General features: G+C 36.7%; 1 protein-coding gene across 1 annotated transcript; it reads left to right on the top strand.

Annotated features, from left to right (window-relative positions):
* The first annotated feature begins 4,758 nt into the window (after window positions 1-4,758).
* Window positions 4,759-5,727, top strand: LOC150016188 (olfactory receptor 11H6-like). The gene has a single exon (XM_090271925.1). It carries the CDS (start codon window positions 4,759-4,761, stop codon window positions 5,725-5,727), a length of 969 nt encoding a protein of 322 aa, XP_090128051.1.
* Window positions 5,728-13,654: the final 7,927 nt, after the last annotated feature.

Genomic DNA, 13,654 nt, shown 5'->3' with positions numbered 1-13,654 from the left:
GATACCATATGATATCACCCGATACAGGAGACTAATGAACAACACAAACAAATGAACAAAATTGAACCAGAGTCATGTAAACAAGAACAGAGTAACTGTTATCAGGGGGAGAGGAGAAGAGGGAGAGAAGGGGGTAATTAGGGGAAGGGTTTAGTAAAGTAACCAGCATAAATAACCCTTGGGCATGGACAATAGGGCGGGGACTGACTGTGGGAGAAAGAGTGGGCTGGGTTAGTGGGGAGCAATGGGGGAAAAAGTGGGACAACTGTAATAGAAAAACAATAAAAATAAAATTTTTAAAAAAGAACAAATTCACAATGCAAATAAGGCAACAGTTTACAGACAAGTACTAACGGAACAGTTGTTTTAATTTAAAAATTCCAACATTACCTCAGCACACCTGGGACTGGTATATGTGTAGAATTATGGAAAGAAGGGACTGGATAGAATGAGCCCTTGAAGTATTTTGTAAATTCTTTGCAATAGCTTACCTCTGTCTTTTTATTCTTTGACTTTGTAGAACCCTTTGCTCTTACATTTTCATTAAATCCAATATCATATCTTCTGTGGGAAAACATAGCTGCTTTACTATAAATAAATACATTCTGCTTATAGTTCATATCCTTTTTATTTATGTCTCTATATTTGTATAGTTTGTATTCTGCTCCCAGGCTTAAGGCCAACTTATTCTTCAACTTAGACCCAGGCCTCATCATCTTTTTCTTTTTCCCTAGAGATTGGACCAATTTAGACTTCAGTTAAAGAAATACATTCTGAGATCTGGCCAAAACTTTTTTATTGTTATCCCTAGCTGAGGCCACTGGGAAAGGTTAGGTAATCCAGGAGGGTCAGAAACAAATCTTGACACATTTATTAAGAAGCATAAGGGCCTGGAGCTCAGTGCTAAGGCGTAAATGCTCACACAGAGTGCTCTGGGTCCCCACCCCTCCAGGATGGGCTGCCGGGGACAGAATAGCCACAGCTCAGAATGTGTTTGCTACACACTCTCCTCTAGAGGCAGCAGTGTAATCAGTCCTTCCCAAATCAGGAAAGAGCACCATGTCCTTTGCAACTGCATGTAACTCCCCTTTCAAGCTGCTTTAAGCAATATGGCCCTTGTGTGGGCTTCAAATAATTGCTATACTTGATATTACTTTCCAACACTCACCCCCTTTGAAAGCCTTCTAGGAAACTTGGATGTGAGTACCATTGTGTTGGCTTTGCTGTGCACTGTCACCTGCTGAAATGAGAGAACAAGGAGATTGAGGCTGACTCCACATCTTGAAGAGAGAGACCCAAATTTGGACGTCTGTCCTCTACTGGATTCTATAATTGTCACACAACAGCTTCTGGTAAGGTGCAGCTTAGGTTTTTTTGTAATGTCTTTTTCCCCTTCCTCTAAAAGTGTTGTATTTTCCCCATATAAAATGTAAATTAGTGTTAAAACGGTGTAAGGGATCAAGAAGTACAAATTGCTTGTTATAAAAATAGTCACAGAATATAAACTACAGCACCAAGAATATAGTCAATAATATTGTTATAACTATGATAGTGTCAGATGGAGATTAGATTTATTGGGGTGATCACTTCATAAGTTATATAAATGTCTAATCATTATGTTGTACATCTGAAACTAATATAATATTGTATGCCAAAACTACAGTTGAAAATTTTTTTTAAATAAACAAAAATAAAATTAGTCTAAAGTTTTTAAAAAAATGTAAACTAGAATAGCTTCCTCATATTGTAAGTTGGTTAGACTCTCAGTTACATAATATTGCCTCCAGAATCAGTACTGGGCTCAATAAATGTTAGGTTATATTTGTTTTATTTATAAATATCTAAGTATATTTAATAAAAATAATTTTACTTAGCTTGCAATTTTAACTGAACCACAAAACCACATGAGCCAGGAAAACATTGTGGAATGACAGATTTAATCTACACCTTATTATTTATTCCAGTCACATATACCAGATTCCCTGACCCTGAATATGGGACAGAGGAAAACATCAGGCAGTAAGATAACATTTTTCTATTAAAGCACACTGCTAACCACATGGGAAAGAAATGTCAGTCACAGACTATGAGCACATTTTCTTTAAGAGGGAGACATCTAAAACACTTCACTTACCTTTTTTAAAAAGAGGAAAAGATTATAAAAGCATTCAATCAAAATATTTAAAGATATGAACAATTAGATATAGAAACAGACTTAGAAGACAGCAGAAATCAGTGTGTACACACACACACACACACACCACCCTTAGAGCATGATTATAATTTAGCAACAATAAGAAAGTGCAGAGTACAAAGCAGAATGGCTAAGGGGACATACAGAAAGACAAAGTGACTCAGAAAGGGAGGTAGCCCAAATGGGATTGCCTTGAGTAGGCTCCTGTCCTGGATATCCTCGTGTTTACTTAGACTGAGCGTGTATCCCCATAAGAAATCTTTGGTGCCTTGCTTTTTTTTTCAAACTGGAGGTCCAGTCTTTGCATTCTTTTAAAAACATTTCTCCCTGACTACAAGCAATTGTTTTCTTAATTGGTTACGATTAAGGCATGTTCACTGACTGAGACAACAAATATTCAATGAGCACCTATAATATACCAGACACTCCTAGATTCTGGGAATAATTCGATGATCAAAATAATGTCCTCTTCTTATTTTCAGGTGGTTGAGACAGAAAATGTATACTAAGTATATAATACAATGCCAGGCAGTCATATGTGCTTTGAAGAAAACTAAAGCAGGATTAAGAAACAGAGTAGTAAAGATGGGATAAACTGGGGAAGGCCTCTCGACTATCTGATTTTTACCAGAAATCTGAATGAAGTAAATTAAGGCACATGAACATTAGTGAGGCAGAAAGAGGGACATTCCAGGCCTTGATATGGGCCAAACTTGACATAGTTAAATATCAGCTGGCTGGAGTTGGGATCAGGAAAAGGAAGAAGGATGTGGAATAAGGACATGGAGGAAGGCCTCGTTGGCCTTCGAGGCTGTGGTAAAGAACTGCAGTTTTAAGTGTGTTTAAAAGATTGAAAGCAAGTAGTTGATATTATCAGATTTTTAGAACTATCAGTCTAGGTACTATGCAGGTAATATTCTCTAAGTATATAATTATGGAAATACGTAAAAGGCTTTGGTAGGTGTTAGAGGATTTCACAGTATTGTGGACCAGGTTGGAAACTGATGGGACTGCTAAAAATGCTTCAGATTCTGAAGGCTTTGAACATGAAGACTCCTGGATTTGTTGATGGTTTGAATGTAGAGTATTGGAAGCAGTGGTAAGGATGTAACAAAAGTTGTGACCTGAGCAACTGAGTAAATGGAGGTGCCATTTAGTGATATGGCACAGAAGTAAGAATCAGCCCATTTGAGGTGGGAAGAATCAAAAGTTTAGAAATGGACATATTCTGTTTTAGTTATGTTAGATTTCAAATAGAGATGTTGAGTAAGAAATTGGATGGGTAAAACCATGTTGCAGAAGAGACTTCATAGGTAGGAAGAGAAAATTTGACTTCTCACATGGACAGTTTTTATGTCAAGGGACTACATTACCAGTCACTTCAAGAGAGACTAGAGTAGGAGAAGGAAAAATATTAAGGATTAGGTCAGATCAACCAGGAGGAACTCTAACATAGGAACCTCAGATAATATATACAGAGTAATGAGAATGAATAATCCATGAACAGTAATGTAATTCAAATCTCAGAGAGCTTTCAATGACAACACTGTAGTTTTGTTTTGTTTTGGTTTGATCTGGGTTTTTTTTTTTGTTTTTGTTTGTTTTTGTTTTTTGTTTGATCTATTTGGCAAAATGTATATAGAGTACTATCATGAGGTACTTTACTGGCATTTGATAAACTTCAACTGAGGAATGAAGCCTGTGTACTGTAGTTAGGGTGAGTTTCAGTTAAGAGAACCATGTTAGTTTGTATTCTGAACCTCATTCATTCATACCAATTTCAGGTTAAATGTGTATTTAAGGTGACAAATGCATAAAGCTTATACCTCTTCAGCAATAAATCTTTAACTGCAAAGAAGACCAAGTTAAAAATAAAGAGTACTTTAGACAATTGTGTATATGTCACTAAACACTAAGAGATATTAATAATGCAAGTTGTGGAGTTTCTTTCACAGAGACCTTTCAAAAGAAAGTGGGCACATTTGCCAGAATTGACCTCACTGTAACTGATCACTGATTGAAGTCACTTTCCTTAGCTCTTTTCCAACATTCCTAATACTACATAGAAATAAACTCCACATGAAACTATGCATGTAATAGTATTAAAGATTACAACTGTAAACAAAGTCTTGCTTTGTGGCTATTCATTCTTGCAGTATTTTCTTCTATTTACACAGGGCTTGAACTGTACAATTATTCAAACCTCCATGTTTGGCCCAGGTTGATGTTTCTGAATTAGGTTAAAAACCTCTGAATGGCAAGAGAGCATCCATCCGCCTTATACCATGTAGTGTTGAGGACACTAAATAAAGGTAGGTGTTTAACGGACCTTGATGGGCATGGTGATCATGACATAAGACTGTAATAAGCACCCACACCTCCAAATTTTTTATTTTCTCTCACTATCACATTTGGGGCGAAGAATGCTGAAAACCTCTAAGTAACCTAAAACTATGGTGCTAACTGAATTGTAAAGAATTTCAGGGAACATCTTAATGAGAAAATGTCTGTCAAGTCATTTGTAACATGGTAATGTCTTATGTTTGCAGTTTTAGAAGAAAAAAATGAAAGCCCCAGAAAGGAATAATCATTCTGACCCTGTGAGTGTATTCATTCTTCTTGGATTCCCTTGTACCTGGGAGATCCAGATCCTCCTCTTTTCACTCTTCTCAGTGATCTATGTGCTGACACTAACCGGCAACCTTTGCATTATCTGTTCAGTGTGGTGGGACCACCATCTCCACACACCCATGTACATCCTGCTGGCCAATTTTTCATTCCTGGAGATCTGGTATGTCACTTCTACTGTCCCCAATATGCTAGGCAACTTTCTCTCAGGGACCAACACCATCTCCTTCTCTGGCTGCTTCCTTCAGTTCTACTTCTTCTTCTCCATGGGCACCACTGAGACTTTCTTCTTGTCAGCCATGGCCTTTGACAGGTACCTTGCTATCTGCAGGCCCCTGCACTACCCCAATGTCATGACAGCAAAATGCTGCACCAGACTTGCAGCCTGCTGCTGGGTGTGTGGCTTCTCCTGTTTTCTCCTCCCAGTCTATCTCATCTCCCAGCTTCCTTTTTGTGGCCCCAATACTATTGATCATTTTTTATGTGACCCAGGACCCCTTATGAAGTTGTCCTGTGTGCCAGCTCCTGCCACTGAGATCATCTGTGCCATCTTTAATTCGGTCCTCATTTTCTCCACCTTTCTCTTCATCACCGGCTCCTACACCCTGGTGATCAGAGCTGTGCTGAAGGTCCCCTCAGCAGAGGGCCGACATAAGGCCTTCTCCACATGTGGCTCCCACATGGCCGTGGTGTCCTTGTTCTATGGCTCCATCATGGTGATGTATGTGAGCCCGACAGCAGGCAATCCAACAGGGACTCAGAAAATTGTGACTTTGTTTTACTCTGTGTTAACTCCACTTTTTAACCCCTTGATCTACAGCCTCCGGAATAAGGAGATGAAGAAGGCCCTGAGAAAACTGCTAAGGGTTGTGAGATTTGGTCAGAGACAGCCTCTCAGGAACTAGGATCAATTTATGTGTAGGACACAAAGGAGATTAATGGTCTTGAGTACATTTGAGAGGCAGATGTTGCCTATATTTCCTGGAATATACTTAAGGATGCATTTCAATGATGCAAATAACAAAAAAGATCTTATCAGAACTTGCATAAATCATTTATTTGTACTAGGCTTAATTCTATTAATATTCCTGTGTGTATCGCATGGAAACAGGAATATGCCAGACATTCTCTGGCATTTTTGAAGAAAAAACCATATACAATCCAGAGGTTGACTGGTCAATTTCTATTCTTTGCATATTTAGGTAAATTTGTTGCCAGCCCTCAGTTTCAAAGTGATTAAATGTCTAGAGTCCCCATCACTATATGCCTACACACACACACACACACACACAGGTGTGCATGCACACGCACCATTCAAACATGTGCATGTGTGCTTCTCCTCCCACTCCTGAATCTAGCTGCTCTCTTGACTTGATCAAATCAATCTGGATGTGAGACTCACCCCCTTCAACATTTTATCTAAAGCCAAACTCATTCCAGCTTTGTGTGGGTTTATTAACCTGAATACAGGTTGGGGATAGGAAAGTCAGAGGAAGGACCACCATGCTGAACACCCAGCCAATCTCTCATATTATACCTGGTGCTGCCTTTTTCTACCTTCATCATCTTCTCACTACCCACAGGAGTAGCCAGAACATATTGCCCTTTCTTATTCAGAATAATTTTGTTTATATGCAGACACTGTGCGGTTTGAGATTCTTCCTGAAATGGAGTTGTCAAAAAAAGTTTCTTCTCAGCAAAACTAATTTTTGAACAGGATCTTGTGAAAATAGTTTTCTCAAACTAGTTATATTATTTAGGTTCTTCTAGCTTGATGTATTCCTTGTTTATTTTAATACCACCACTCAATGCAAAAGAATAAATGTACTGAAACAGAATAGAAGTGAGACCTGAAAACAAGATTACCTGGAAAAAATTAATGAAACAATATTTATGTATTAAGTGCTTTATAATTTGTAAAGTGCTTTTCTCCCTGTATGTATTAGAATGAACACTATCATGTAGAGAGGACAGTGTTTGTGAGTATGGTCAATGTCTGAAATGAGGTATTTTATTTTCCAGTTAATTTTCAAAGTGGCCTGGAATCATCCTATTCCATCTTGATAAATAAGTCATACTCTGAACGGGCACAGATTAATTTACTAGTGAAATTATGCCTACTTTTTTAGGAGCACAAATTCACCTATCATCATTTTAGCTATGCAAAGAAGATGGAAGTCAGGCTCTGTGTGGGGGTGACAGAATGACTTGTTTTAAACTTTGGGTGCAGGGCCAAAGTTAGTCTGTGAGCTCTTTGCATAAATCACAAAAATCACAAAGCAGCCCCTCAGCTGCAAGTCTTATTCAGAAGTGCCCTGCATTGTGCAGCCTTTCATCAGGAAGAACCCAAACACACATCAGGGAGCACATTTGTTTCCAGGACACAGGTTAGATGACAGTCACCACTCCTTCTATTGGACAGGTTCCCCTTCACCAGGAACAACTTGTAGAGCCACATGCAGCCTTCCCCACATTCTTTCTTGGAGGTATTGAATGAAAGGGTAAGGCAAATATTTAGTCCTCTAACTCTCCTAAAAGAAAAAAGGAGAAGGCAGAGATTAAGCATAGCACAGCAATACTCACCACTTATCTCTTGAATGAAATTCAGAAATTTACTCTCACCCTAGTGCTTATTTTTCTACCTATTTGGTTGTTTTTTACCAAAGGCAAGTAAATATTGGATGTGAATTCTCATAAAAAATAATTTCAAAAAGTAATTAAAATCAACAAGATTTTAAAATGGCAACCAGATACAAAGTAAATATACAAAAGATAATAATCAAAATATAATAAAAGGAAAGGACCATTTATAATAACAAAAATGTAATACACTTTTAAATAAATTCACTAAAGAGTTGTAAAATGTATGAGAATTTGCAAATACCTTGAAACAGTAAAAAAAGGATATGAATAAAGTAAATGGAGATATCCACCATGTTTCTGAATGTAATGAATAAATGTAAATTTGTCATTTCATTTCAAATAAATTTATAAATTTAATGAAAATAAAATAATAATATCAAAATTACACCAATTCAAATGTTCAGTAATTGGAGAGTAATTAAGTAAGTTATCATACATCTAAATTATAGAATATCATACAGATATTAAAAATTATGTTTTAAAATATGTTTGATGAGTTGAGAAAATGCTAACAATATAATACTGTTTAATTTTAATTTTTCAAAAATAAAAGCTTAAATAATTGTTCCAAACTTATTTTGTAATTAACAAAATGCAAGAAGAAATATATTAAAATGTTTACAGTTGCAACTTTTTAGTAGAAGTATAGGTAATTTTTTTTGCTTCTTGTGTTTTACAAACTTATTATTGTAATCTTGTTATTTTTTCTATCAAAATAAAGATTGTTAACCCAAAAATCTCAACTTGACAGTGTTAAAAGGGCTTATTTTTTTTTTATTGTTGACACTATTGCTGATGTCTCCCTCTTCTCCCCTTTCTCCCACCCTCTACCCAAGCCCCATCCCTCCCTGGCCTTCACCACATTGTAGTCTGTGTCTATGAACTATGCAAATATGCACATACATTCTTTATCCCAAAAAACTAATCAGAAAGACTGTATGCACCCCTATGTTCATTATTTACAATAGACAAGATGTGGAAACAGCCCAAGTGCCAATCAGTAGATGAGTGGATAAATTCACACAATAGAAATAAGGCTTATTCTTTTGTTATTTTTTTAAATTTAATCTTTATTGCATTTTTTTTACATTACATTGTATTTTTTTTTAGTCCCCTTATACTCCCCTCCCTCCAGCACTCACCATACATTGTCCATGTCCATGACTCCTTTTTCCTTTTTGCTCAATCCCTCCACTACCTAACCTCCCCACCCCACCTCATTTAGCTGTCATCCTGCTCTTCTTCTGTCAGTCTGTCCCCGTTTTCCTTGTTAGTTCAGTTTATTCATTAGATTCTATGTATGAGTGAAATTGTATATTTGTCTTTCTCTGACTGGTTTATTTCACTTAGCATAATGTTCTCCAGGTCCATCCATACTATCACAAAGTGTACAATCTTCTTCTTTTTTATGGTCAAGTAGTATTCCATTGTGTAAATGTCCCATAGTTTTTTTTTTTAATAAAAACAATTTAATCACAATTAAGTAGTGTGATGGGATCAGAAGTAGCTCTGTAACAGAACCCCTGGGCTGCTCCGATTGAAACAGAAACCACGGGCTGTTTAGTTAGGGGCCCGATTGCCCGCCACCAGAATTATAACTCTCAGTACTAGAGTTTAGTGAAAAGAAAAAGAATTGTTTATTTGCACATTGTTCTGACTCCCCCTCCCAGACCTGGCCAGTCTTAGGAAAGTCAGAAACACCGTTTCCCTACTTCCTAGGCACAGTTCAGCTTTACCAGTAGCTGCCAATCACTCAATTCTGATTGGGGAGGTCCTTTTTGTGCTGTGGTGCCCTCCCACTCTCAATGCAGAACCGCCTGGATTCTCAGCCTCCTTGTAAACTGCCTTCTTCCTGCAAACCACGTGGATCTCCTCTCTTTCTCAAACCCAATGGCAAGAGCCCTTCTTAAAGCAGCCTGGAGGCCTCCCTTAAAGCGGCCTGGAGAGACCCACTCCTCCAAGCAACCTGGAGGGAGCACACCTGCTAAAATGTCCACAGCTGCTTATATATCCCTGACTGCGTCCTCTGATGCAGTGGGTGTTGCAAACAGTTCTGACCATTCACAGAACACTGCGCAGGCTCTGTAGGCTCCTTCTGTACCAGCCCACAGTCCAAGACCCCTCCTATCTTCCTGGACCTTGGAAATTTCAAAGAGGATCTTTGTGCAACAGAGTTTCCAGCCACTAGCCCCAGGCATGCAAGGCATCCTGAAAGCTGCTTCCTTTTCCCTATCTCCCAGCCACAAACTCTGGGATTTGTCTTTGGACTCCCCTGTTTCTGTAACAGCTCCATCAAGCTGTAAGGACAGTTATTTTCATTTCAACTTTGTGGTATGTCCCATAGTTGTTTTATCCACTCATCTTCTGATGGACACTTGGGCTGCTTCCATATCTTGGTTGCTGTAAACAACACTGCATTGAATATAGGGAGGGGTGCTTATATTCTTTTGAATTAGTGTTTCAGGATTCTTTGGACAAATTTCCAGAAGTGGAATTGCTGGGTCATAAGGCCATTCCATTTTTAATTTTTTGAGGTATTTCCGTAGTTCATTCCACAGTGGCTACACCAGTCTGCATTCCCACCAGCAGTGCAAATGAGTTTCTCTTTCTTCACATCCTCGCCAGCACTTGTTTGTTGATTTATTGATGATAGTCATTTTGACAGGTGCGAGGTGGTATCTCACTGTGGTTTTAATTTGCATTTCTCTGATGATTAGTGACATTGAGCACCTTTCCATATGTCTATGGGCCATCTGTATGTCCTCTTTGAAGAAGTGTCTACTCAGGTCCTTTGTCCATTTTTTAATTGGGTTTTTGTTTTTTTGGTATTGAGTTTTTTAAGTACTTTGTAAATTTGGAGTACTAATCCCTTATCAGATGTATCAGTGAATTTGTTCACCCATTCTGTGGGTTGTCTTTTTATTTTGTTATTGATTTCCTTTGCTGTGCAAAAAAAAAAAAATTAGTTTGATGTAGTCCCATTTATTTTTCTCTTGTTACCCTTGTATGGGGTGATATATTTGATAGAAAATTGCTATGAGCAATGTCTGAGGTTTTACTGCCTATGTTTTCTTCTAGGATTTTTATGGTTTCAGGTCTAATATTTAAGTCTTTGATCTATTTTGAATTTATTCCTGTGTGTGGTGTAAGAAAGTGGCCTCGTTTCATTTTTCTGCACATATCTGTCCAATTTTCCCAACACCATTTATTGAAAAAACAATCTTTAACCCATTTTATGTGCTTACTTCCTCTGTCAAATATTAATTGACTATAAATGTGGGTTTATTTCTAGGCTCTCTATTCTGTTACATTGATCTATGTGTCTGTTTTTACGCCAGTACCATGCTGCTTTGCTTACTGTAGCCTTAATACAGTACAGTTTGATATTAGGTAGCTGGATTGCTCCAAACTTGTTCTTCTTTCTCAAGATGACTGTTGTTGAGTGTAGCCTTTTGTGGTTTCATATAAATTTTTGAAACATTTGTTCTAGTTCTGTGAAATATGTCATTAGAATGTTCATAGGAATTGTGTTGAATCTATAGTTTGCTTTGGGTAGTATGGGCATTTTAATGATAATTCTTCCTACCCATGAACACAGTAAGTGCTTCCACTTATTTGTATCATCTTCAATTTCTTTCTTTGGTGTCTTATAATTTTCCAACTACAGGTCTTTTATGTCCTTGGTTAGGTTTATTCCTAGGTATTTTTTCCTTTTACAGCAATTGTGAATGGGATTGTTTTTCTTGATTTCCCTTTCTGTTAGTTCTTTATTGGCACATAAAAATACAAATGACTTCTGGATATTATTTTTGTATCCTGCTACTTTGTTGAATTCATTTATCAGTTTTAGTAGTTTCATGGTGGAATCTTTGGGGTGTTCTATGTACAGAATCATGTCATTTGTGAATAAAGACAGTTTTACTACTTCCTTTCCAATTTGGATGCCTTTTACTTCTTCTTGTCTGACTGCTGTGGTTACGATTTCCAGTACTATGTTGAATAAGAGAGATGAATGCAGACATCCCTATCTTATTCTTGATCTTAAGGGAAATGTGTGTAGTTTTTGCCTGTTGAGTATGATGCTGGTAGTGGGTTTGTCATATATGGCCTTTAGTATGTTTAGGTATGTTCCCTCTAATCCTACTTTGCTGAAAGTTTTTATCATAAATGGGTGCTGGATTTTATCAAATGCTTTTTCTGCATCTATTGATGTGATCATGTGGTTTTTATCCTTCATTTTGTTTATGTGGTGAATCACGTTTATTGATTTGCAAATGTTGTACCAACCATGCACTCCCAGAAGAAATTCCACTTGATCATGGTGTATGATTTTTTTTGATGCATTGCTGCATTTGGTTTGCTAATATTTTGTTGAAGATTTTAGCACCTATGTTCATCAGAGATATTGGCCTATTATTTTCTTTCTTTGTAGTGTCCTTATCTGGTTTTGGAATTAAGATAATGGGGACCTCATAAAATGTTTGGGAGTATTCCCTCCTCTTGAATCTTTTTGAAACAGTTAGAGAAGGATAGGTGTTAATTCTTCTCACAATGGTTGATAAAATTCCGCTGTGAATCCATCTGGTCCAGGGCTTTTGTTTGGTGGGAGTTTTTTTTTTTTTTACTACTGCTTCAATTTCACTAGGTGTAATCTGTTTATTCAGATTCTCTGATTCTTCCTGATTTTGTTTTTGAAGATTGTATGTTTCTAGGAATTTATCCATTTCATCCAGGTTGTCTAGTTTGTTGGCATATGGTTGTTCATAATATTTTCTTACAATCCTTTGTATTGTTGGTGTCAGTTTTTATTTCACCTCTTTCATTTCTGATTTTATCTTTATGGGTCCCTTCTCTTTATTTCTTGATGAGTCTTGTTAAAGGTTTGTTAATCTTGTTTATCTTTTTTAAAGACTTAAGTGTAAGACCTGAAATAATAAAACTACTAGGAGAAAACACAGGGAAAATGTTCCCTGACATGGATCTTGGCAATGACTTTTTGGATATGGCATCTGAAGCATAAGCAGCAAAATAAAAATAAACAAATGCAAATATATAAAACTAAAATGCCTCTGTACAGCAAAATAAACCATTAACAAAATTAAAAGACAACCTATAGAATGGTAAAAAAATATTTGCAAACCATATATCATATAAGGGATTAATATCCAAAGTATATAAAGAACTCATACAACTCAAAAATAATAATAACAATTTTTAAATGGGAAAAGAATCTGAATAGACATTTTTCCAAAGAAGATATACAAATGACTGACAGGTACATGAAAAGATATTCAATATCACTAATCATTAAGGAAATGCATATTAAAGCCATAATGACATATCACCTTATACTTGTTAGAATGGTTAACATCAAAAAGATAAGAAATAATGCTGGTGAGGATGTGGAGAAAGGGGAACCTATGTGGGCCATTGGTGGGATTGTAAATTTGTATAGCCGCTATGGAAAACATTATAAAGGGCCCTCAAAAATTTGAAAATAGAACTACCATATGACCCAGAATTCCACTTATGGGAATATATCCAAAGGAAATGAAAATACTATGTGAAAATGATATCTTCACCCCCATGTTTAATGTAGAATTATTTATAATAACTGAGACATAGAAACAACCTGTGTCTATCAATGGATAAAATTAGTTGTGAAATATTTATAAATATCATTATATATTCTTATTATACATATAATTTGACATATTACTATATATTTATAATATATTTATACACTTATTATATAATAATATGTGATGGAATATTATTCAGCCATTAAAAAGGAAACACTGCCATTTAGGACAACGTGAATGGACCCTAAGAGCATTATGCTAAATGAAATAAGTCAAAGACCAGACTATATGATCTCACTGGAGATTATTATGCTAAGTGAAATAAACCAGTTGATGAAAGGCAAATACCATATGATCTCACTTATATGTGGAATCCAATGAATAAAATAAACTGACAAACAAAGGAGAAACAGAGGCATGGACACATGGAACAGACTGACAGTTCTCAGAGGGAAGGTATGAGGGGGAACTGGTTGAAAGAATGTGAAAGAATTAACCAAAGAACATATATGCATGACCCATAGACACAGACAATGATGTAGTGATGGCCAAAGGGAAAGGGAGACAGGGGTGGGAGGAGCAGCACGGGGATGGGGATGGGGACACC

This window comes from Furipterus horrens, unplaced genomic scaffold (genome assembly GCF_987537825.1).
Source record: "Furipterus horrens unplaced genomic scaffold, mFurHor1.1.pri manual_scaffold_3, whole genome shotgun sequence".
Classification (NCBI taxonomy): domain Eukaryota; kingdom Metazoa; phylum Chordata; class Mammalia; order Chiroptera; family Furipteridae; genus Furipterus; species Furipterus horrens.
The sequence above is the reverse complement of the archived record's forward strand: the minus strand, read 5'-3'. Positions and strand labels throughout refer to the sequence as shown.

Bases quoted from the DNA above. Each gene is read 5' to 3' on its own strand.
- LOC150016188 (XM_090271925.1), top strand. From the start codon at position 4,759: ATGAAAGCCCCAGAAAGGAATAATCATTCTGACCCTGTGAGTGTATTC.